Source organism: Brassica napus, chromosome C7, assembly GCF_020379485.1.
Source record: "Brassica napus cultivar Da-Ae chromosome C7, Da-Ae, whole genome shotgun sequence".
In the NCBI taxonomy this organism is placed as follows: domain Eukaryota; kingdom Viridiplantae; phylum Streptophyta; class Magnoliopsida; order Brassicales; family Brassicaceae; genus Brassica; species Brassica napus.
Genome location: NC_063450.1, coordinates 34776299 through 34803243, shown reverse-complemented (window position 1 = coordinate 34803243; position 26945 = coordinate 34776299). Strand labels below are relative to the sequence as shown.

General features: G+C 32.3%; 4 protein-coding genes and 2 pseudogenes across 6 annotated transcripts; all 6 read left to right on the top strand.

The window, feature by feature from the left end:
* The first annotated feature begins 7266 nt into the window (after positions 1 to 7266).
* LOC125589847 lies at positions 7267 to 11805 on the top strand (annotated as a pseudogene).
* A 1033-nt stretch (positions 11806 to 12838) lies between these two features.
* LOC125589846 (14 kDa proline-rich protein DC2.15-like) lies at positions 12839 to 13965 on the top strand. Its single transcript, XM_048762410.1, has one exon. The coding sequence runs from the start codon at positions 13429 to 13431 to the stop codon at positions 13762 to 13764; it is 336 nt and encodes a 111-aa protein (XP_048618367.1). The 5' UTR covers positions 12839 to 13428; the 3' UTR covers positions 13765 to 13965.
* Positions 13966 to 14223: 258 nt separating this feature from the next.
* LOC111206964 lies at positions 14224 to 18584 on the top strand. 3 transcript variants are annotated; one of them, XM_048762407.1, is made up of 4 exons: positions 14224 to 15234; positions 15310 to 15822; positions 15910 to 16877; positions 16947 to 18584. In XM_048762407.1, the coding sequence occupies exons 1-2, from the start codon at positions 14575 to 14577 to the stop codon at positions 15625 to 15627; spliced, it is 978 nt and encodes a 325-aa protein (XP_048618364.1). In that variant the 5' UTR covers positions 14224 to 14574; the 3' UTR covers positions 15628 to 15822; positions 15910 to 16877; positions 16947 to 18584. The 3 variants fall into 3 exon arrangements, with proteins under 3 accessions (XP_048618364.1, XP_048618363.1, XP_048618362.1); XM_048762406.1 differs by having other exon boundaries at positions 14224 to 15822; positions 15910 to 16269; positions 16342 to 16877; XM_048762405.1 differs by having other exon boundaries at positions 14224 to 15822.
* Positions 18585 to 20874: 2290 nt separating this feature from the next.
* Positions 20875 to 21561, top strand: LOC125589843 (14 kDa proline-rich protein DC2.15-like). The gene has a single exon (XM_048762404.1). The coding sequence runs from the start codon at positions 20984 to 20986 to the stop codon at positions 21317 to 21319; it is 336 nt and encodes a 111-aa protein (XP_048618361.1). The 5' UTR covers positions 20875 to 20983; the 3' UTR covers positions 21320 to 21561.
* A 1135-nt stretch (positions 21562 to 22696) lies between these two features.
* LOC125589841 lies at positions 22697 to 24509 on the top strand (annotated as a pseudogene).
* A 618-nt stretch (positions 24510 to 25127) lies between these two features.
* LOC125589839 (14 kDa proline-rich protein DC2.15-like) lies at positions 25128 to 26295 on the top strand. Its single transcript, XM_048762402.1, has one exon. The coding sequence runs from the start codon at positions 25718 to 25720 to the stop codon at positions 26051 to 26053; it is 336 nt and encodes a 111-aa protein (XP_048618359.1). The 5' UTR covers positions 25128 to 25717; the 3' UTR covers positions 26054 to 26295.
* The last annotated feature ends 650 nt before the right edge of the window (positions 26296 to 26945 follow it).

The following is a 26945-nucleotide window of genomic DNA, read 5'->3' as shown; positions in this document are numbered from 1 at the left end:
TTGAGAGAGTTTGGATTTTTTTACACTTCCTCTTGCTTTAGTATAGTTTTGATTGGGATAGTATTATATTAATCGATGATTTGGATTGTTCACAGGGTACTGTGATTCAGGGTTTTGTCCCAGCCGGACGTGTTGGGACATTTGATCTGGTATCTGGTTCTGTGTATAACCTGAGTAATTTTTTCGGATCCAGAAGCAAAAATCAGTATCGGGTTGCTGATCATGTCGCCACCGTATCGTTTTCTTGGAATACTTCTCTGGCGGTGCTTGAGAACCCTCCGGTTTTGATTCCAGACGATAGGTTCAGGTTCCACAGCTATGAGGAGTTTAAGGCCAATTGCGACTCCAAGGGTGATCTTTATGGTAAGACATGATTGCATATTTAGATTATATGACACGTTTGGTATTTGATTAGAGTTAATGTTTGATGTCTGCGTATTCAAATTGTTCTATCTCAGATTACGTTGGCCACATGAAGCTGGTGAATGGGAAGACTATCACAGACCATATGATTCTTGACGAAGTTGATATAGCAGAGAAGCGGCATGTATGTGTTCATGTTCAGACACATGAGTAAGTATGTTCTACTGTTATTGCTTTCATTGTTCTGTATGCTATTTTTAACACGTGTTTTTATGTTATGTAGTGGACCGGTGATGAAGCTTGATCTGTGGGATGATACTCCAGCCGATTTCTGCCAGAAATTCAAGTCGTATGGAAACACCCCAAGCGTTTTTTTGGTCACCACTGTGAACCCTAAACACCTTGGAGGTTAGTAGTCTTTCAGTTGGAACTGTATTAGTCACTCTTTTGTTGTTAGATTAGGCGGTAGTAATGCATGTTTTTAATAATCACATTGGTTCATTTGGTATTAACAGGCACCTTGCTCTCACTTCTATGTCATCGTCTCGGGTGTTTATGGATGCCGATGTTCAGCCTACTAGAGATTATCTTGAATGGTAGACAAATATGTATTTAGTTCTTCGTTCGTTCGATTTTTTTAAACATTTCATGTGGCTTTTCTAACGTATTTGAGCTCCTGTCTTTTTCTCAGGCTGAATTCCAACTCTGATATTGCTAATAGGATTGCAGCTGAGGTAGTCACTAAGCCTGAGTCACTGACTCTTGAAGAGCTATTCTCTTACATCAAGCAAGACTCTTCTAAGGTATAAGCATTGTTCTGTTTTTGCGTTCGTTTCCATGTATTTGGGTACTTACTAGGCTTATTTTATTTTTCCACAATGAAGGTTGCTTGGTTTGAGTGCATGGCGACAATAGATGATGTTGTCCAGGGTTATGCATGGTATTACATCTCCCGCGGTGGATGTAATAGCAAGGCGGTCAAAGGGCATACTTCTTTGATTTGCAACAACAAGAAGTGCGTGAAGACTGAAGTCACAGGCGTACCTCAGTAAGTGCTGAGACTTTTCACCTATGTTTTGGCAGCGTTAGTATCTAATCTTCTTTTGTTGTAGGTACCTCACGAGGATGTCTGTGTATGATAAGACTGAGCAAGCAGTTTTTGTCATTCTTGGTGATGCTGGCAAGGAGCTGACTGGTAAACATGCAGCAGAGTTGGTTGCTAATTACTTTGAGGTATTTTCAAATCTGTCTATGTATAGCAAATAGGTTTGGGTTACGGAAAAGTAGTTATGACATCATCGATTCATATATTATCTCAACTCATGTGCATTTTGCTTGGATGTTAGGCTAATGATGGAGTAGGAGCTGATCACTGCGTGCCTGTTCCGCAAGCTTTACTTGATACAATAGGGCAGACAATTAAGTTTATAGTGAAGGTCTCGGGTCATAATCTGACTGGCAAGACTCAGACCATAACCGTCACCAAGATACTCCCACCAGAAGCTCCACTGCCGTCGACTGTAGGTGTTGGGTCTGGTTCTTCAGGAAGCTTTGGAGATACTGCAGGTGATAAGGCTAGAAAAGCCGCTGAGATCCAAGCAAAACATCCCAAGAGTGGCTAATGGGTTTTCTACTTATCTTCTTATGCAGTGATTGTTTTTTTTGCTGCATTCCAAGTCGTTCTTTTATGTTTCTCTTTTGGCTTTATGTTCTTTTCCTTTCAGACTTCTGGCTTTTGACTTTTATGTTTAAGTTTTTTTAATACAATTTTGTTATATGGTTTCTTCTTATCCTTCTGAGCAATTTACATATTGTATTATGATTTTTACATATTGTATTATGATCTTTTATGTATTGTATTTACATATGCTGCAATTTGTTGTGATGAGGACAAAGTGCTACGACTCTTTTAAGTTTGTGAATATTCGCAGACATAAAGGGGGACAGCTCTATCTTCTCAGGTTCGTTTCTTGGAGCAGAAGGTAGTAGTAGTAAAGATAAAACTCCACTTTTGATATTTTTTGTTTACGATACTTCCAAAATTTAGGAAAATTTTGATTTGATTGTTCCAATTGTCTCAAATGATGCAGTGTGCAGATGCTTGAAGAGGAGTTGAGAATCAGAAGAAACTAAAAAGACAGGATTGACTTTGCGCTCCATCTATATGCACCACTCTCTTTGCATTGTTTTTTTTTTCTTTGTTGTTGATGTTTTTGGATTGAAGTTTCCTTTAGTCATAACATAAACTATTAATCTTTTCCATGTTATATAGTTTGATCAAAATATAATAATGACTAACTATATACTGTGATCTTATTATCTGTATAGGAACCAATGAAATGGTAATATCTATATATATTTACCACATCATTTGGTTGATGACAACCCAATTCAGAAATATTTCACTTAGTTTGGACAACAATGGAAGCATGATATTATATGATTACTTATCATTGTTTAGAACTAAGTTATTGGACTCATTCGATCGAACACTTAATAATTATAAGATATATGTGGACAACCTTGAATGATTAAAAACAATAACTCTTTATATAAGCCAAAAAATTGAAATTTTAAACAAAATTAAAAAATGATGGGCTGAGGTTCGAACCCTGTTCAAGAGCAAATGCGGATGCTACTCTACCACTATACTAAAGACACTCATTTCAGATATATGCCCAACACTAAAGATATATATAAACCGCTCGGGATAAATTAATTGCTTCTTCATCCTTTTTAACGAGGGAACATATATATGTGGACAACCATGAATGATTAAATACAGTAACTCTTTATATAAGCCAAAATAAAAGAATTTTGACGAAAATTAAAAAATGATGGGATGAGGGTTCGAACCCTAGAAAAGAGCAAATGCCAATGCTACTCTGCCACTAGACTAAAGACACTCATTGGAAATATATGCCCAACACTAAACATATCTATGAACTGCTCGGGATGAATTAATTGCTTCTTCTTCTTTTTTTAACGAGGGAAACTCGACCCTTCCTCTTCTATTTTCAACTGCTTTCCAATCCAAACTCCTCACTATGTCTGATCAAAATCCTTCTTCTTTTGTTCGAACTAGGATTCGGAGGTTTAGCGAGATTGATAACGCATATGGAGAACACTACCAGTTCCGATCGCGAGTCCCGTTCAAGTCGTTTGATGATCGCATCCAAGAAAGTCGATTGATATTCTCCGGAACCGTTTCGCCAATCGGGGGTTACTCTCGCCGTCATCATAACCACGAAGCCACTACCGTGTATCGCTCTCTTTGTCTTCGAGGTTTTGTGGTTCAAGGTTCTCTAGATCCTAGGAATCGTGGGTTAGAGGATGTGTTTAGAGTTATTGATGACATAGGGTGGTCTTACACGGTGTTGCATGTGAATCCGTTCTGTCCTAGAGTTGTGAGAGAGTTCATCTCTAACATACCATTCTACGAGGATGGAGCTCTTATTCGAGGATTTGTCTACCGTTTCTCCCCTTCGGTGATCAACCAATTGATGATGAAACCGACTGTCGAGCACTCTTTTCAGTGGAAAGACGTTGTGCTGAATCAGGCAATCACACACCTCACCGGTGGTCAATGTGCTGGATGGACGGGGTTTAATCTGAATGCTCTGCTCGATCCCTTCCAAATTCTATACTGCGTGTGTGAGCGTAGTTGGCTTCCAGGTCCGGACTCTGATTTGATGATGAGAAAGCGTCTCCGCCTCATGTATGCTGTTACCAAATGCAAGCAAATCGACTTTGGCCAGCTTGTGTATGAACAAGTGATCGACATGACCCGCGTAAGAGACTTGGAAACTAGCTTGATATTTCCAAATCTTATTTATCAGCTCTTAGTGCTTCAAAAGGAAGCCCCTCTGTTACCAGGAGATGAAGATCCTATCGGAAAAGGTATCCCCATCTATGACTCCGGAAGTGATGGAAGTGGTCCAAGGGGACGTAGAAGGCTTTGTTAGTGTAATAGGGAAACATTTTTTTGTGAAGTCAATCGTTCTCTCATGAATGTAGCTAACCTATGATCTTTTTGACAAGTAGCTTGTGTTCGAATCCTCTTCAAACGTTGAATCTCAATGAAGTTTATGTTTTGGTGTGATGTCATTGTCTCAATTATCCTTTCAGTTGTTACTATTATTACTCTTTTCGATTCACCATTGTTGAGATGATCTTATTGTTGTTAGAAACAGAAACATATTTATAACCATAAGAAGTTTCTGAATAAACATTTTGGCCAAGATTCTTGGCTTTGTTCAATTCTATGCATTACGTGTTTTCTTGCAAATCCGGAGCAAAACTCTACAGAGCCAAAGCAGTTGTGCTTGGACATAAACAATGCGTCTATAAAAAGGAGCAGTTGAGGTAATTTCAAACCTATCTATACATAGCTCCAAGTTAGTTGAACTTACATATATTTTTCTTGAATGTTAGTGTAATGAGGGCGTAGAGGCTGATCAGTGCATGCCGGTGCCGCAGGCTCTACTCGATACAATAGGGAAGACACATAAATTCATTGTGAAAGTCTTCGATCATAATTTGTCAGGGAAGACCCAAACCATTACTGTCACGAAGGTATTCCCACCAGAGGCTCCACATCATGTAGCTCTCTTGGAAGAACACGCTGTTCCATCAACATCTGATGATGTCTTGAAGTCTGTAAGTGAGGAATCCGGTCCTATCAAAGGTCTTGATGGTACTGTGGGTGAGAGGGTTAGGAAAGCCTCTGATGGTATGGAATCGGATGAAGCCAAACGTCCCAAGAGTGGCTAATACAGCTTTATCAATCCTCTTATGCCGTGATTGATTTTGCTGCAATTTAAGTTCCGTTTTTATGTTTACCATTTCTATCTTCAGACTTTTGTTCATTGCATGCTTTCTATGTTTCTTTTAATACACTTCCTCTTTTATGGTTTTATATCTTTATAAGCAATTTGCTCATTCTATTATGTTAGTTTTATTTTCCCTTACTACTACGCATACATTCAGACTTTAAATACTCTCTCCTGCCCAACGTATATGTATGATCACATCCAATGCTAACGTCTTTGAAATTACATATTTATTAAATCTTTGATAGACGTGGTTTGGTCCATAAGTTTAGCACCTATAATCAATTAGAATAAAGTAAATTTGTTACTATATACTACTTCCAAAAACGTAAACAGAACAATATATACAGATCTTATCTCCTAGGGAATAACTTCATTATTTAATATAAACCAAATCGAATTACATATTTATTAAATCTTTGACCTACGTGATTTGGTCCATAAGTTTAACACCTAGCATCAATTATAATAAAGTAAATTTGTTACTATCTACTACTTCCAAAAACGTAAACAAAACAATATATACAGATCATATCTCCTAAGGAATAACTTCATCTTTAATATAAACCGAAGCGAATTACACCTACCTCCGTCTTTCAAGAAACACCTTTTTTCTTGCACAATCAAAGAAACACCTAGATTAATTATTCTCTCTTACCTTCGCCATTGGAACCGACAATTAAGCTCATATCAAGTCAATACCCCAAAAGCCTCCAAAGTGTAGGTGTAAAAATTTACAATAAGTCAACAAATTTCTATACCTATTCCTAATTACTGATTTATGAACAGATTGAGTCTAAGGATCACAAGATCGACAGAATGGAGAACCCACCTCCTAACCCTCCTGTCCAAATTGCAGGTAACACAAATCTTTATTTTTAAGTGTTAGATAATTTGTAAAATTTTAAAGTTATATAATTATGTATTTTTACACATGATAAATATGTAATCTAATTATTGTTTACGTTAAGCAGACTCTTATTTAGCTAATTAGACTGCTTACGAAGCTGCTTGCATATCTAACGTATCAATCACGTAAACCATAACCGCACATTGTTCCTATTAACCGATCCGATTGTAACTTTATGAAAAACGCAAACCTTACGTTTCTATGTAATATTGACAATTTTGTTTAATACATAAATACTTTCATTATGAGGAAGCATAACCAATACATGAGTCGCCAATTACGTATGCACTTTCCTTGTAACTACAATGATAATATACACATTAAAATGTATATAGTTGATAACGACCATAATTTACACTTGATTCATTGAGCTAACAATACAAAACAAACACAAGATCATCATCTTCATTGAATAACTTTGAAAACGATCTTATACTATATGCAGCTAAACTGTTCAAAAAATCATTGATAAACTGTTAATGCTAATCTATAATTTCCTACACCCAAACTTACCCATTTGTTATTGCCAGGCACTATATACTCTAATCTTCATCTAATTAAAGAGAGCATTTGCTGCGTAAACCTTCACTTAGCCAATTCTCAAATATTAAAAATATGGAGGAAATTATTACATGGTTCAAGTCAATGGTTATAAAATTTGGACACCATTTTTACGTTAATTCATGATTCTTTTCTGTGATACTTGCGAATGAATACCCTATATACCATAGATTATATCTGTTAAAATTGTTTTTTTTTTTGTGAATTATGCAATAGTGATTTCTGGCACATCGATTCCACAGACCATGTATGTTACAAATTGAAACCAATCACACCGTTCATATTGTTTCAGAAAAACATAATTTTTTTTATAATAATAAGTATTTATCAAACAAAACGCATCATAATCAAACTTTATCCTATAACACCAAAATATCTAATCGCAGATCTAATGGCTGAAATAGGTGGTGATATGTATAACTACACCATTGTATAAATAATAATAATGCTAAACTGTTATAGATATTTTCAAATGCTAATAGCACAGCCTATTCCTCAATGGTCATATTTTTATTTACTTAAAATCTAATATTAGTTCCAACCATATAGATTAATGATATTGTTTTAAATTATTTATTACCCGCTGCTTTAAGCATTATTCATATTATTAAAATACCTAATTAGTCAAGACAATGGAAAAAAACCCAATTGGAAGTGCCATATCATTCAGATAAAATAAAATCCATGTATTGGTTTTGGTAGTAAATAAAATTTGTTTGAATGTAATCATTTATTACAATCAGAGCTTTGAAGTTCAGCCTTAATTAAAATCGCAAGTTTTACAGTGACATCTTACATGCAACACATTCCTCAAAGAATCCACCAACTTTAGGAAGGGATTTTAGTGCGTCCTATCACAGTATGTATAAGAAATGTTTGGGACATCAGAAAACACCAAACAGATAATTCTCAAATTTGCATCGGCTTCCTGTGCTACGACCACCACGTAAGCCTTTTATTGACTTTAACATATACATATATATATGTATTTTCCAATCCACCATATTTGATTTAAACTACTCACTATTTACTTAATTGGTTCGGCACAACAAAATTTGTTCACATTCAGGGACAACTATTAGAAGGCCGTCTCACCGGAAACATTCAGCCGAATGATTCAAAAAACTTAACTGAAGGATATATATATGAGTTTTCAGGATTTTCTGTCATACATAATTCATGACTTCGGAAACTCACCCAACTGCCGTATTACATTCAGATCGACCAAAGGACAATAATATTGAACGTTACAGACATCGGTCCGATATTTCTAGTTCACAATTTATCTCCTCAGAATTACATAAATCTATTGCGCTTAGCCACTATACCCACATACTTACCATGTAAGTAATTCATTCCAGTATTAATTAAACAAACATGGATGTTTATTCTAAAATCAATGTGCAGATGTCGTCGGGCAGATAGTCATAATACAAAAAATAAAACCGGACCACCCAGAACTCAATATTGATGCCACGATTGGTCTACAGCTGAACAGGTCAGTCTAACAAAATAATTAAAAACTAAATAATAATTATCTTCATACATACATCTCTATCTCAGGTCGACAATTGTTAAACTCATACGGTGCGACAAGCAAGCAGCAGCTTTTAGCATCCTACAAAGCAAGAAGAATAGGAAATTTAAAGTTGTCATTATCACAAGCATAATTCCTAAACTTTTGCGAGGTAAATAATTTTACTAAACACATCAAAAATAATACATAACTAAATTTTTTTTATCAACATAACAATAATATCCAGTATTTTCCAGGCAAACTACTACTCCGTTCATCACCAGCAACAAATTTCCACTTCAACAAATCGATTGATTACATAAAGCTTTTCAAAAGGCGAATAAGAGATCATGCAACATCATTCTAAACATTTATGATAAAAAAATCCGTGCGTAGTAATAACTGAGATAAGTGAACTGTCGTAACCGGAGCATAACATGGCTGAAATCAGTGGCGGAGGCAGCTGGTTAGGAGGGTGGTCAAATGATGCATCATTCGGATTGTTATTCTCTTTCTCACAGGATTTGATACCTAGATTTATTTACATTTTAAACTATTTTATCATTGTTTTTCTTTAGATCTCTACTTCTATATAAAATCTAAAACTCAACTTCTGTCTTTCAATCTTTGCTAAGCAATTTAAATATATAGAGAATAAATTAAAAGACATAGGTGATGTCTCGTGTTAGTGAACAAGAAAGCATGATTAGAGTGAATAAAAAGTCTACTATAAAGATGAGGGTTACAATTGTGTAGAGTTTGTGAATTTAAAAAGTTACTTGGATAAAAAAATATATATACACTGATTTACAAAATTTGATCAAACTTTTGTAAATAGCTACTTCATGAATATTTTTCGAATTATTTTGAATTTGTTTCATTATATTTTACAAATTGAAACTATTTTTATTTTAAATTTGAAAACTTAAAACATATAATTTCAATTATCAGTTTTCAACTATTACAAATAAGATTACGTACGCTTATTTTGAAAAGAAGGTTTTATATTTTAAGTAGGTTATTGGAGTACTGTTTATTTTCGTGAATTTATTCGAGATGAGATTCCGATCTTTTAAAATAAGAGATTCCGATCTTCTAAAATCTCGGACTTGGTTCTTCATATTTTATTAGTTAATCGTGTTACCATAATATAAATACTTACTTCAAAATAAAAGAAAAATTAAAAACAAATTTTAAAATTAGTTAATTTAAGTTAACAATGATAATGTAACAAATTTAAATATATTATCCGCGCAGAGCGCGGAGAAAGGTTCTAGTGATTTTAATGATTCAATGAGACCCAACCAGAAAATAATTAAATCACCAACACAAGTAAAAAATTTAAAGGAAAAAGGTATTATTAGTTGTCCCATTTCCAAAATTTAGATAAAATTACTAGAAAGACTGATGCCCTAAATATCAAAGAAATAAAAAAACATGAACTGAACATAAATGAATAAAAGAATGTCCATACCTAGCTAAAGAAGAAAAAGTTATTACGAGTAAAAATGAACAAAAATAATTTTAGACTAACCTCGACGATTAAGTAATTCAGAAAATTAAAGCATACAATTTGTAGATAGGAATAAACGGAATGATTAGCAAACTATAACAAATTGACAAATTATTTAAATATTTGATGTACATTAAACCAAATTTTAAAAAGAAAATCTGGGTATATTTGCTACTTAAGGACTAAAGAGAAAAAATATGCAGACACAAACTAGATGCAAGTTAATTAAAATAAGTTTGTCGCATTCACAAAAAACTTAAAACTGACGCAAAATAATTGTTTGTAAATTGTAAAATGAATCCAAAAGTAACTTGACCAACGGGATTGAATAATAATTATTTTATTTTTTCAAGTTTTAATTCTACATAGTTTCAAAAACATCAGTTACATAGTTTCAAAAATATCAGTTTAGTTACTGCAGAAGCACATAAAATGGAATATAAATTATAGACACAAAAAGTTTACAGTAAAATAAAGTGATATTTAAAAATATAAATAGTTAAAATAATAACAATTCAATAACTAATATAAGAAATAGGAAGAAGAACCTAACTACTTGGCCAAAAAATTTTCTACAATTTCAAATCATTACTATATATGATAATCTCAAAGGTTACTAATCTTAATACAAAATTAAAATTTTCATGATATGAATAACCTAAAATCATAAGTTTCTATTATTTTGTGCTCTATTCTCGTCAAAAAATTGAAACTGATGTAAATATCAGTTTTCTGTTTGGTTTGACTGCTTCACAATATTTGACATCTTTGCTATATTGTATGCATATCGTTTTAAATATTTAAATTTGTGTTATTTTATGTATTTTTATATAAAATAAAAGACAAAACACATATTTACTAATATTGAATAACATTTTGGCGAAATAGTTATTTTCTGGTTGGTTCACTTTCATTAACTAAAATCAAAAATATTTGTATTAACATGTAATAAATTTTTAATATCTGGAGAAAGTGGCAGACCATACCAAGATTAATGTATAAGCTTGATGTATAATTCCAGTAACACTTTCTTTCTGTTTTATTGCTGTTTTGATTAAATTATAAGACATGTATTATTTGATAATACAAACAATATCTTCTGTTTTGAGTGAGGCAATAATATAATGGTTATTGCACGTCAACCACTTACAATCCTTGACAGTTTGCAAAATCAATCAGATCATAACAAATTCTAATTTAGTAATAGTTTTATCAAAATAATGAATCTGTCGTTTTCTTCCCTCTTTGTAGTGAAAAATAAATTAGCCAGTCTCAACCAAATTCGCCTATTAAAACCCTAGCACTTTCTCCATATTCTTCACACAAAACATCACAGCTTTGCAAAGAGAGAGTGTTTAGTGTTTTCTTATAACTTATATATTACAAAACCCTTATAACCCCACTCATATATTCATCAATGGCTTTTTCTAAGATTGCTCTCCTCCTCATTTTGACTGTCATTTTCTTCACCTTGGTTAGCTCGAATCCAGTCCCTTACCGCAAACCCACTGTGTGCCAATGTGTTGGATTTGGTTAAGGTTTCTCTACCACAAAGATCCAAATGTTGCGGACTTATCAAAGGTCTAGTTGATCTCGAAGCTGCGGTTTGTCTTTGCACCGCCTTAAAAGCTGATCTCCTTGGCCTCAAACTAAATGTTCCCATTTCATTGAGTGTTATCTTAAACAAGTGTGGTAAGAAGGTTCCATCTGGTTTCAAATGTGCCTAGAGGTTGCACAGTTTTAAACCGAGACGCTAAACCATTGCTTCAAAAGTTCGTTTCTTGTTTTGAGATTTCTATTTGTTTCTACCAGTATCCATTGTTGTAATTTTTACTAGTCTAATCAATGAAATAAGAAGTTTTGGTTAAAAAAAAAATTAAAATCAAACGTTGCTTATTGTTTTTAAGGATTCTCTTAGGTATTACGTGTTATTACCTTTTAAACTTAACAACGAACATGAAATAGATGCAACCGATTGAATATTTCATTTATTAGATTCTTATTAGCACGTACTTAATCTTGCATGCCATCATGGTTTACTCTGTCACTGTCGCCACATATTAACCATTTGAAAATTTAATAATCAGAGGAGCATGATTTTAATGATTTAATGAGACCCAACCAGCAAATAATTAAATCACCAACACAAGTACGATTTTTAAAGGGAAAAGGTATTATTAGTTGTCCCATTTCCAAAATTTAGATAAAATTACTAGAAAGACTGATGCCCTAAATATCAAAGAAATAAAAAAAACATGAACTGAACATAAATGAATAAACGAATGTCCATACCTAGCTAAAGAAGAAAAAGTTATTACGAATAAAAATGAACAAAAATAATTTTAGACTAACCTCGACGATTAAGTAATTCAGAAAATTAAAGCATACAATTTGTAGATAGGAATAAATGGAATGATTAGCAAACTATAACAAATTGATAAATTATTTAAAAATTTGATGTACATTAAACCAAATTTTAAAAAGAAAATCTGGGCATATTTGCAATTAAGGACTAAAGAAAATAAATATGCAGACACAAACTACATGCAAGTTAATAAAAATAAGTTTACCGCATTCACAAAAAACTTAAAACTGACGCAAAACAATTGTTGGTAAACTGTAAAGTGAATCCAAAAGTAACTTGATCAACGGGATTGAATAATAATTATTTTATTTTTTCATGTTTTAATTCTACATAGTTTCAAAAATATCAGTTTAGTTACTGCAGAAGCATATAAAATTGAATATAAATTATAGACACAAAAAATTTACACTAAAATAAAGTGATATTTAAAAATATAAATATTTAAAATAATAACAATTCAATAACTAATTTAAGAAATAGGAAGAAGAACCTAACTACTTGGCCAAAAACTTTTCTACAATTTCATATTATTACTAAATATGATAATCTCAAAGGGTACTAATCTTAATATAAAATTAAAATTTTCATGATTTGAATCACCTAAAATCATAAGTTTCTATTATTTTGTGTTCTATTCTCGTCAAAAAATTGAAACTGATGTAAATATCAGTTTTCTGTTTGGTTTGACTGCTTCACAATATTTGGCATCTTGGTTATATTGTATGCATATCGTTTTAAATATTTAAATCTGTTTTATTTTATGTATTTTTATATAAATGTAAAGACAAAACACTTATTTACTAATATTGATTAACATTTTGGCGACATAGCTATTTTCTGGTTGGTTCACGTTCAGTAACTAAAATCAAAAATATTTGAATTAACATGTAATAAATTTTTAATATCTGGAGAAAGTGGCAGACCATACCAAGATTAATTTATAAGCTTGATGTATAATTCCAGTAACACTTTCTTTCTGTTTTATTGCTGTTTTGATTAAATTATAAGACATGTATATATTTGATAATACAAACGATATCTTCTGTTTTGAGTGAGGCAATAATATTATGGTTATTGCATGTTACATGTAACCAACCACTTACAATCCTTGACAGTTTGCAAAATCAATCAGATCATAACAAATTCTAATTTAGTAGTAGTTTTATAAAATAATGATTCTGTCGTTTTCTTCCCTCTTTGTAGTAAAAAATAAATTAGCCAGTCTCAACCAAATTCGCCTATTAAAACCCCAGCACTTTCTCCATATTCTTCACACAAAACATCACAAGCTTTGTAAAGAGAGTGTTTAGTGTTTTTTTATAACTTATATATTACAAAACCCTTATAACCCCACTCATATATTCATCAATGGCTTTTTCGAAAATTGCTCTCCTCCTCATTTTGAATGTCATTTTCTTCACCTTGGTTAGCTCGAATCCAGTCCCTTACCGCAAACCCACTTGTAAAAATGCTCTTAAATTCAAGGTGTGTGCCAATGTGTTGGATTTGGTTAAGGTTTCTCTACCACAAAGATCCAAATGTTGCGGACTTATCAAAGGTCTAGTTGATCTCGAAGCTGCGGTTTGTCTTTGCACCGCCTTAAAAGCTGATCTCCTTGGCCTCAAACTAGATGTTCCCATTTCATTGAGTGTTATCTTAAACCAGTGTGGTAAGAAGGTTCCATCTGGTTTCAAATGTGCCTAGAGGTTGCACAGTTTTAAACCGAGACGCTAAACCATTGCTTCAAAAGTTCGTTTCTTGTTTTGAGATTTCTATTTGTTTCTACCAGTATCCATAGTTGTAATTTTTACAAGTCTAATCAATGAAATAAGAAGTTTTGGTTCAAAAAAAAATAAAATCAATCGTTGCTTATTCTTTTTAATTAACGGATTCTCTTAAGCGTTACATGTTATTACAGTACTGTTCCATGAACCTTTTAAACTTAACAACAAACATGAAATAGATGCAACGGATTGAATATTTCATTTATTAGATTCTTATTAGCACGTACTTAATCTTGCATGCCATCATGGTTTACTCTGTCACTGTCGCCACATATTAACCATTTGAAAATTTAATAATCAGAGGAGCATCAGACAATAAATAAAAGGAAGATATCCTCATCGTTGAGGGTGTCCACGTCGGCAATTAAATCAGCCAATGGGATGCGTTTTTTTATCGACATCAGCCAAGCTTGGGTTGGTCTTGGGTCTTCCAAACTTAATCCGTAAGCCCAACATCATGTGTATCCAAGCCCATACGATGTGTGACCCTGGCTCTATCTCATCTCATCTCATCTCTTCACAAACGGTCAGTCGATCGATCTCTTCCACGACTCATCTCTTTGCCTTTTCTCCTTCTCGAACGGATCTATCAATCGAGACCGTATTCATGAGTGTGCAATGAATCCGGTGGATAACTCATTAATGGATTCCTTTCGCCTTTCCCCCTCTGATTTTCTATTTAGCTTTCGATTTTTCCCCAGATCTATTACACACAAATCTCTCTCAAACCATGAATTCCAACATGCAAAAAAATGTTTCCGGCGATCTCACCGCGAAGAAATCAAATGGCAAGGTCGTCGTCTCCTCCGCCGAACCAAACTCCGGCGATCTTACCTCGAGGAAACCAAGCGGCAAGGCCGTTGCCTCCTCTGTCGAGCCAATCGTACGAGCCGGCTTCACCGGAGTCTCCCCTGTTTCTGTTTCCGGTGATCCAAAATCCAAGAAACTAAACGGCAAGGCCGTTGTCTCCTCCGCCGATCCTATCTCCGGCGATCTCACCGTGAAGAAACCAAACGGCAAAGATGTTGACTCCTCCGCCGAGCCAATCAAACGAGCCGGCCACACCATAATCTCTCCCGTTCCAGTTGTCTCCGGCGATCCAAAGTCCAAGCAGAAAAACGGTAAGGCCGTTGTCACCTCCGCCAAGACGATCAAACGTACCGGAAATGCCGGTGGTTCGTGCGCCGATGTTGTCTCCGGCAAGCTTACACCGAAGAAGTTAAAGGGCAAGGCCGTGGACTCCTCCTCCGTCGAAGTGCTGTTCTTCAAAGATGTCAAGTTCAGACCTCAAGAAGGCGAGCTGAGGTTTCGTCTGATCCATTTTTGGGAGGCTCGGAACACACACACGAAGATACTCATTGGTATTGAGATGATTCTCATCGACGAACAGGTCTGTCCATTTTTAAGATTTTGCTTGGTCGCTAAAATACTAACAAACTCATTGCTATGTGTTCGCTATCGACAGGGTACTGTGATCCAGGGGTTCATTCCACCGAGCAGGATTGACACTTATTTGCCACATATGATCGCTGGTTCTCTCTACAGGCTTATTAAGTTTTATGGATCAAAGAGCAAGACTATGTATCGAGTTTCTGAGCAAGACGTGACCATTTCTTTCTCATGGAATTCTGTCCTCTCTGTCCTCGAGAACTGCCCGGTTCAGTTCGTTGAAGATCGGTTCCGTTTCTATGGTTATGAAGAGTTTGAATCAGCCTGTGACCTCAAGGGGGATCTTTATGGTAAGCTTCACCAGATTCTGTGGTTTAGCTCTCGATTGTTTTAAATGATGCTATGTTTGATCTTAGTTGTTTATGATTGGTTTGTTGGTAAATGTAGTATTAAGTTCTATTTAACTTCTTGCAGATTATATTGGTCACATTAAGCTGGTGAATGAGCAGGCATTGGGTGACGGTCTTGTGCTTGATGAAGTTGAGATTGTTTCTTCACGGCGAATTCTGGTTCATGTTCAGACTCATGAGTAAGTTATTCCTCATGTTTATTAACTATGCACCCTCAATTGTAGAATTATATGTGATGCTTATCATGTGATTTTGGATTGTTGCAGTGGTCCTGTGATGAAGCTTTATTTATGGGACACTGCTGCTACGGACTTTTGTTTGAAATTTAAAGCGCAAGAAAACACTCCAAGTGTTATCCTGGTGACTACCGTAAACCCGAAACGATTTGGAGGTCAGTATTATTTAAAATGATTATGGTTTATAGTTGTTGATAGGATGCATGAAGAACATAGATTAGACACCATAGGTGTGGAATAAGCTTTTTTAACTTTTGTTTTGTGCTAAATTGTTATTGTTGTGTCTGATGACATTTGCTATGCTGCAGGCACCCTTACTATCTCCTCTCTGTCATCTTCACGTGTGTTCTTAGACCTGGACGTGCAACCAACCAAAGATTATCTGGCTTGGTATGTTTTCTTTTGTTGTATATGCAATTTGAAACATTTGACTTATTTAATTCTGTGTAACGTTTATTTCAGGCTGGGTTCAAACTCGGAAGCTGCTAACAGGATCAATGCTGATATAGTGACAAAGGCTGAGACAGTCACTATAGGAGAGCTATTTACCTACATCAAGCAGGAGGGAGCAAAGGTATATTATATCATGCGTTTTTACACAGTCAATACGCTTGCTTTGGTTATTCATAAGATACTATATTTCAAATGCGCAGGTTGCTTGGTTTGAGTGCACAGCCACCATTGATGATGTTGGTCATAGTTTGGCATGGTATTATATAGCTTTGCGGTGGTTGTAAAACTAAGGCGACCAAAGGGCCTACTACACTTATGTGTAAGAAATGTGGAAAAGCTGAAGTGGTCGGTGTTGCAGAGTAAGTGTTTATATTATCTTTACATCAGACGTTTAGCAACAATAACTAATGAGCTTCTGTCACAGGTACCTCACAAACCTCTCTGTCTATGACAATAATGACCATGCGCGTTTTGTGCTTCTCTGTGATGCTGGGCGTGATCTGACTGGGAAGCTAGCCTCTGAATTGGTTGAGAGCTACTTTGAGGTATTTACAAACCTGTCCATTCTATATCTTTTTGAATAGAGTTTTCTGAAGTGTGTTACATCATACTAGGCCAATGAGAGCGTAGGTGATGATGCCGTTGTCCCAGTGCCTCAGGCTCTGATTGACACAATTGGGCAGACTCGTAAGTTCGTTGTGAAGGTATCAAAACACAACTTGGAAGGCAAGACCCAAGCTTTGACTGTAACAAAGGTGCTGCCACTTGAAGTTCCAGTGCTTGAAGACGTCCTAGATGAGAATGTGGCTGAGGAACCTGCTGATGGAAGGGATGATGCTGCGGGTGTGACTGTGAAAAGGAGCTCTAATGGAATTGAGTCAGGAGAGACCAAGCGTGCCAAATGTGGCTGATAAATTTTAATACTGTTTTTTTTTTTTTTCTGTTTCATGAAGACTATGCTTTGTTTCTTTCGTTTTGGATTTTATTTTCCCAGCATTTAAACAACTTTGGTGTTTAATAAAGACTATGTTTTGCTTCTTCCTGTTTTGCTTATCGGTTATGTCGTGTTGCTTTGCTCATTTAGTATTGTTGCAACCTTTGAAACGTTTGATAGTGTTAGTTTGGTTAAATATTTCTTATTTCAAGTTGTTTTGATCGCTTTAGTGTTGCTAAATCTTTTATGTTTTAGTATTAAGTGAGCTGTGGTAAATTTCTCATATTTATTTTAGGTGTAATTTTATTTTAAATGATAGCTGATCTATCTGAATATGGTCAACATAAAAATAAGTTTTATCTGTTTTCTTTATCAAACCAAAGTTTCAATGATAAGAAATTTTACCTAATATTTTTATGCTTATTTGTATTATTAAAACAATATTAAGAATGCCATTTTCAATAAAACTCTTTGTTTCCCTTTATTTTGAACTTTGCATCTAAATTATTATTTTTTATATCATGAAAGTAATATTTAGTATTTCTATGGTATCAATTTAATTAGAAATGTGATTCCATAAATAATATTTTCGATCCTTTCGAGTAGGGTCCCAATATTTATGAAAAGCTATTTTCCCCAAGACAAGACTTTTTTGTTTTATTTGGAGAGAAAAAAAGACATCTGCATTAGAGCATCTATAAGCACATTCTAATTTCTCATCTAAAATAGAGTTAGAGTCAAATGTCTCGATTGTACTATATTTTTATTTTGTGATATAGTAAAAATATGTTTACTCTATACATAGAATAATTTAATTATTTTTTTATTCTTTAATCTATTTTCACTCTAAAATATAGTACGATTGGAGTAATATCCATTTTATTATAGAATAACTCTGTTATGATAACAAAATAAATAGAGTGAATCATTAAATATGGTATTAGTGAACATCTTATAAAATATCCAAATGATAATAAAAAAAATCAAAGAATCACAATAATAAAAAAGCCACTCCATTGGAATAGTTTTACTATATTGATAAAAACTCATTTAATAGTTGTCAAATGCTTATTAGTCAAGTTTGACTTGCAAACTTGACATTTGTAGTGTAATTCTTTATATATAACAAAATTTGTATTTGGCATCTAGAAATATTTAACCAGTCCAAGATATCGAAAATAGAACCATACTTAAGTATTTAATGGAGGAGAGACCAGGAAAAAAAAACTACTTATACCATTTGATTGACATAATCCAACGGTTGATACAAAAGTGAAGACTTCCACCAGCTGAAAGTGAAGAATATAGTGTACAAAGATATATTCAAAGGCATTCCTCTCCACAAAGATTTATTCTAATTAAAATTAATTTTTTACACTTACACTATTTTCAACAGGTCTTCTCATAAAATATTTTACTGGAAGATTTATAATACCCAACACATCAACCAGGCGATGTTATAATCCAATGATGGAGGACTTAGCAGTGTAACTGCACAACTATGCCAGGTATGGGTCTTTTTATATAAATAATAATAGCTTGATTTGTACTTAAATTTAAGCTTACTAACATACTCTTAACCAATTTCAGGATATTCTTCCTCACGGTGCTCATCGCAGCTTCCGATCCTCAAAATACTTGATCTATTTCCTACATTTTTTATAATTACTTATATACTCTTTTTGTTTTAAAACAATTGCGTAATCTCAATAATCCATACTTTCCCATTGTTCTGAAAAAACAATGCTGATATTCCAAAAAAGACATTGAAACTTATAATCGGGAATCGAACTAAAAACACTTTTCCGCGCGTACAAATACACCGAAAATTTGTATCTGTTATGTATCCTCGAGTACAAACAAAATATTTTAACTTCATTTTTATTTGTAAATATAATATTTTTTCCTATAATCATCTAACCTAATTAATCTATGGGTGTTTTTCAAAACCAACCCACAATTTCTAGTCAAACCCAAAACCAACCTCTTTTTTTTGTCATTACTATTCATCAATAAAATTTTCATACTATCCCTATGTTTTTGAATTATTCACAAAATTGCCATTTTTATTTAATTTTTTTATTAATTTCGAAATTAACAAAAAACCAAATACACCAACACAAGTACAATTTTTAAAGGAAAAAGGTATTATTAGTCGTCCCACTTCCAAAATTTAGATAAAATTACTAGAAAGACTGATGCCCTAAATATCAAAGAAATTAAAAAACATGAACTGAACATAAATGAATAAACGAATGTCCATACCTAGCTAAAGAAGAAAAAGTTATTGCGAGTAAAAATGAACAAAAATAATTTTAGACTAACCTCGACGATTAAGTAATTCAGAAAATTAAAGCATACAATTTGTAGATAGGAATAAATGGAATGATTAGCAAACTATAACAAATTGATAAATTATTTAAATATTTTATGTACATTAAACCAAAATTTAAAAAGAAAATATGGGCATATTTGCAACTTAAGGACTAATGAGAAAAAATATGCAGGCACAAACTAGATGCAAGTTAATAAAAATAAGTTCGTCGCATTCACAAAAAACTTAAAACTGACGCAAAATGATTGTTGGTAAACTGTAAAGTGAATCCAAAAGTAACTTGATCAACGGGACTGAATAATAATTATTTTATTTTTTCATGTTTTAATTCTACATAGTTTAAAAAATATCAGTTACATAGTTTCAAAAATATCAGTTTAGTTACTGCAGAAACACATAAAATGGAATATAAATTATAGACACAAAAAATTTACAGTAAATAAAGTGATATTAAAAAATATAAATATTTAAAATAATAACAATTCAATAACTAACATAAGAAATAGGAAGAAGAACCTAACTACTTGGCCAAAAACTTTTCTACAATTTCAAATCATTACTAGGGTACTAATCTTAATATAAAATTTAAATTTTCATGATTTGAATAACCTAAAATCATAAGTTTCTTATATTTTGTGTTCTATTCTCGTCAAAAAATTGAAACTGATGTAAATATCAGTTTTCTGTTTGGTTTGACTGCTTCACAATATTTGGCATCTTAGCTATATTGTATGCATATCATTTTAAATATTTAAATCTGTGTTATTTTATGTATTTTTATATAAATATAAAGACCAAACACATATTTACTAATATTGAATAACATTTTGGCGACATGGCTATTTTCTGGTTGGTTCACGTTCGGTAACTAAAATCAAAAATATTTGTATTAACATGTAATAAATTTTTAATATCTGGAGAAAGTGGCAGACCATACCAAGATTAATGTATAAGCTTGATGTATAATTCCAGTAACACTTTCTTTCTGTTTTATTGCTGTTTTGATTAAATTATAAGACATGTATATATTTGATAATACAAACGATATCTTCTGTTTTGAGTGAGGCAATAATATAATGGTTATTGCATGTTACATGTAACCAACCACTTACAATCCTTGACAGTTTGCAAAATCAATCAGATCATAACAAATTCTAATCTAGTAATAGTTTTATCAAAATAATGATTCTGTCATTTTCTTCCCTCTTTGTAGTAAAAAATAAATTACCCAGTCTCAACCAAATTCGCCTATTAAAACCCCAGCACTTTCTCCATATTCTTCACACAAAACATCACAAGGTTTGTAAAGAGAGAGTGTTTAGTGTTTTCTTATAACTTATATATTAAAAAACCCTTATAACCTTACACTCATATATTCATCAATGGCTTTTTCTAAAATTGCTCTCCTCCTCATTTTGAATGTCATTTTCTTCACCTTGGTTAGCTCGAATCCAGTCCCTTACCGCAAACCCACTTGTAAAAATGCTCTTAAATTCAAGGTGTGTGCCAATGTGTTGGATTTGGTTAAGGTTTCTCTACCACAAAGATCCAAATGTTGCGGACTTATCAAAGGTCTAGTTGATCTCGAAGCTGCGGTTTGTCTTTGCACCGCCTTAAAAGCTGATCTCCTTGGCCTCAAACTAGATGTTCCCATTTCATTGAGTGTTATCTTAAACCAGTGCGGTAAGAAGGTCCCATCTGGTTTCCAATGTGCCTAGAGGTTGCACAGTTTTAAACCGAGACGCTAAACCATTGCTTCAAAAGTTCGTTTCTTGTTTTGAGATTTCTATTTGTTTCTACCAGTATCCATAGTTGTAATTTTTACAAGTTTAATCAATGAAATAAGAAGTTTTGGTTAAAAAAAAATTAAAATCAAACGTTGCTTATTCTTTTTAATTAACGGATTCTCTTAAGCGTTACCTGTTATTACAGTACTGTTCCATGAACCTTTTAAACTTAACAGTAAACATGAAATAGATGCAACGGATTGAATATTTCATTTATTAGATTCTTATTAGCACATACTTAATCTTGCATGCCATCATGGTTTACTCTGTCACTGTCGCCACATATTAACCATTTGAAAATTTAATAATCAGAGGAGCATGATTTTAATGATTCAATGAGACCCAACCAGCAAATAATTAAATCACCAACACAAGTACAAATTTTAATGGAAAAAGGTATTATTAGTTGTCCCATTTCCAAAATTTAGATAAAATTACTAGAAAGACTGATGCCCTAAATATCAAAGAAATAAAAAAACATGAACTGAACATAAATGAATAAACGAATGTTCATACCTAGCTAAAGAAGAAAAAGTTATTACGATTAAATCAACAAAAATAATTTTAGACTAATCTCGATGATTATTTAAGTAATTCAAAAAATTAAAGCATACAATTTGTAGATAGGAATAAATGGAATGATTAGAAAACTATAACAAATTGATAAATTATTTAAAAATTTGATGTACATTAAACCAAATTTAAAAAAGAAAATCTGGGCATATTTGCAACTTAAAGACTAAAGAGAAAATATATGCAAACACAAACTAGATGCAAGTTAATAAAAATAAGTTTGTCGCTTTCACAAAAAAATTAAAACTGACGCAAAACAATTGTTGGTAAACTGTAAAATGAATCAAAAGTAACTTGACCAACGGACTGAATAATAATTATTTTATTTTTCAAGTTTTAATTCTACATAGTTTCAAAAATATCAGTTACATAGTTTCAAAAATATCAGTATAGTTACTGGAGAAGCACATAAAATGGAATATAAATTATAGACACAAAAAATTCACAGTAAAATAAATTGATATTAAAAAATATAAATAGTTAAAATAATAACAATTCAATAACTAATATAAGAAATAGGAAGAAGAACTTAACTACTTGGCCAAAAACTTTTCTACAATTTCAAATCATTACTAAATATGATAATCTCAAAGGGTACTAATCTTAATATAAAATTAAAATTTTCATGATTTGAATAACCTAAAATCATAAGTTTCTATTATTTTGTGTTCTATTCTCGTCAAAAAATTGAAACTGATGTAAATATCAGTTTTCTTTTTGGTTTGACGGCTTTACAATATTTGGCATCTTTGCTATATTGTATGCATATCGTTTTAAATATTTAAATCTGTGTTATTTTATGTATTTTTATATAAATATAAAGACAAAACACATATTTACTAATATTGAATAACATTTTGGCGACATAGCTATTTTCTGGTTGGTTCACGTTCAGTAACTAAAATAAAAAATATTTGTATTAACATGTAATAAATTTTTAATATCTGGAGAAAGTGGCAGACCATACCAAGATTAATTTATAAGCTTGATGTATAATTCCAGTAACACTTTCTTTCTGTTTTATTGCTGTTTTGATTAAATTATAAGACATGTATATATTTGATAATACAAACGATATCTTCTGTTTTGAGTGAGGCAATAATATAATGGTTATTGCATGTTACATGTAACCAACCACTTACAATCCTTGACAGTTTGCAAAATCAATCAGATCATAACAAATTCTAATTTAGTAGTAGTTTTATCAAAATAATGATTCTGTCGTTTTCTTTCCCTCTTTGTAGTAAAAAATAAATTACCCAGCCTCAACCAAATGCGCCTATTAAAACCCCAGCACTTTCTCCATATTCTTCACACAAAACATCACCAGCTTTGTAAAGAGAGAGTGTTTAGTGTTTTCTTATAACTTATATATTACAAAACCCTTATAACCCCACTCATATATTCATCAATGGCTTTTTCTAAAATTGCTCTCCTCCTCATTTTGAATGTCTTTTTTTTTCACCTTGGTTAGCTCGAATCCAGCCCCTTACCACAAACCCACTTGTAAAAATGCTCTTAAATTCAAGGTGTGTGGCAATGTGTTGGATTTGGTAAAGGTTTCTCTACCACAAAGATCCAAATGTTGCGGACTTATCAAAGGTCTAGTTGATCTCGAAGCTGCGGTTTGTCTTTGCACCGCCTTAAAAGCTGATCTCCTTGGCCTCAAACTAGATGTTCCCATTTCATTGAGTGTTATCTTAAACCAGTGTGGTAAGAAGGTTCCATCTGGTTTCAAATGTGCCTAGAGGTTGCACAGTTTTAAACCGAGACGCTAAACCATTTCTTCAAAAGTTCGTTTCTTGTTTTGAGATTTCTATTTGTTTCTACCAGTATCCATTGTTGTAATTTTTACTAGTCTAATCAATGAAATAAGAAGTTTTGGTTCAAAAAAAAATTAAAATCAAACGTTGCTTATTGTTTTTAATTAACGGATTCTCTTAAGTGTTACGTGTTATTACAGTACTGTTCCATGAACCTTTTAAACTTAACAACGAACATGAAATAGATGCAACCGATCTTATTAGCACGTACTTAATCTTGCATGCCATCATTGTTAATGTACTCTGTCACTGTCGCCACATATTAACCATTTGAAAATTTAATAATCAGAGGAGCATGATTTTAAAGATTCAATGAGACCCAACCAGCAAATAATTAAATCACCAACACAAGTACAATTTTTAAAGGAAAAATGTATTATTAGTTATCCCATTTCCAAAATTTAGATAAAATTACTAGAAAGACTGATGCCCAAAATATCAAAGAAATAAAAAAAATGAACTGAACATAAATGAATAAACGAATGTCCATCCCTAGCTAAAGAAGAAAAAGTTATTACGAGTAAAAATCAACAAAAATAATTTTAGACTAATGTCGACGATTAAGTAATTCAGAAAGTTAAAGCATAAAATTTGTAGATAGGAATAAATGGAATGATTAGCAAACTATAACAAATTGATAAATTATTTAAATATTTGATGTACATTAAACCAAAATTTAAAAAGAAAATCTGGGCATATTTGCAAGGACTAAAGAAAAAAATATGCAGACACAAACAAGATGCAATTTATAAAAATAAGTTTGTCGCATTCACAAAAAACTTAAAACTGACGCAAAACAATTGTTGGTAAACCGTAAAATGAATCCAAAAGTAACTTGACCAACGGGATTGAATAATAATTATTTTATTTTTTCAAGTTTTAATGCTACATAGTTTCAAAAATATCAGCTTAGTTACTGCAGAAGAACAAAAAATGGAATATAAATTATAGACACAAAAAATTTACACTAAAATAAAGTGATATTTAAAAATATAAATAGTTAAAATAATAACAATTCAACAACTAATATAAGAAATAGGAAGAAGAACCTAACTACTTGGCCAAAAACTTTTCTACAATTTCAAATCATTACCAAATATGATAATTTCAAAGGTTACTAATCTTAATATAAAATTAAAATTTTCATGATTTGAATAACCTAAAATCATAAGTTTCTATTATTTTGTGTTCTATTCTCGTCAAAAAATTGAAACTGATGTAAATATCAGTTTTCTGTTTGGTTTGACTGCTTCAGAATTTTTGGCATCTTTGCTATATTATATGCATATATCGTTTTAAATATTTAAATCTGTGTTATTTTATGTATTTTTAAATAAATATAAAGACCAAACACATATTTACTAATATTGAATAACATTTTGGCGACATGGCTATTTTCTGGTTGGTTCACGTTCGGTAACTAAAATCAAAAATATTTGTATTAACATGTAATAAATTTTTAATATCTGGAGAAAGTGGCAGACCATACCAAGATTAATGTATAAGCTTGATGTATAATTCCAGTAACACTTTCTTTCTGTTTTATTGCTGTTTTGATTAAATTATAAGACATGTATATATTTGATAATACAAACGATATCTTCTGTTTTGAGTGAGGCAATAATATAATGGTTATTGCATGTTACATGTAACCAACCACTTACAATCCTTGACAGTTTGCAAAATCAATCAGATCATAACAAATTCTAATCTAGTAATAGTTTTATCAAAATAATGATCTGTCATTTTCTTCCATCTTTGTAGTAAAAAATAAATTACCCAGTCTCAACCAAATTCGCCTATTAAAACCCCAGCACTTTCTCCATATTCTTCACACAAAACATCACAAGCTTTGTAAAGAGAGAGTGTTTAGTGTTTTCTTATAACTTATATATTAAAAAACCCTTATAACCCCACACTCATATATTCATCAATGGCTTTTTCTAAAATTGCTCTCCTCCTCATTTTGAATGTCATTTTCTTCACCTTGGTTAGCTCGAATCCAGTCCCTTACCGCAAACCCATTTGTAAAAATGCTCTTAAATTCAAGGTGTGTGCCAATGTGTTGGATTTGGTTAAGGTTTCTCTACCACAAAGATCCAAATGTTGCGGACTTATCAAAGGTCTAGTTGATCTCGAAGCTGCGGTTTGTCTTTGCACCGCCTTAAAAGCTGATCTCCTTGGCCTCAAACTAGATGTTCCCATTTCATTGAGTGTTATCTTAAACCAGTGCGGTAAGAAGGTCCCATCTGGTTTCCAATGTGCCTAGAGGTTGCACAGTTTTAAACCGAGACGCTAAACCATTGCTTCAAAAGTTCGTTTCTTGTTTTGAGATTTCTATTTGTTTCTACCAGTATCCATAGTTGTAATTTTTACAAGTTTAATCAATGAAATAAGAAGTTTTGGTTAAAAAAAAATTAAAATCAAACGTTGCTTATTCTTTTTAATTAACGGATTCTCTTAAGCGTTACCTGTTATTACAGTACTGTTCCATGAACCTTTTAAACTTAACAGTAAACATGAAATAGATGCAACGGATTGAATATTTCATTTATTAGATTCTTATTAGCACATACTTAATCTTGCATGCCATCATGGTTTACTCTGTCACTGTCGCCACATATTAACCATTTGAAAATTTAATAATCAGAGGAGCATGATTTTAATGATTCAATGAGACCCAACCAGCAAATAATTAAATCACCAACACAAGTATAAATTTTAATGGAAAAAGGTATTATTAGTTGTCCCATTTCCAAAATTTAGATAAAATTACTAGAAAGACTGATGCCCTAAATATCAAAGAAATAAAAAAACATGAACTGAACATAAATGAATAAACGAATGTTCATACCTAGCTAAAGAAGAAAAAGTTATTACGATTAAATCAACAAAAATAATTTTAGACTAATCTCGTTGATTATTTAAGTAATTCAGAAAATTAAAGCATACAATTTGTAGATAGGAATAAATGGAATGATTAAAAAACTATAACAAATTGATAAATTATTTAAAAATTTGATGTACATTAAACCAAATTTAAAAAAGAAAATCTGGGCATATTTGCAACTTAAAGACTAAAGAGAAAAAATATGCAGACACAAACTAGATGCAAGTTAATAAAAATAAGTTTGTCGCTTTCACAAAAAAATTAAAACTGA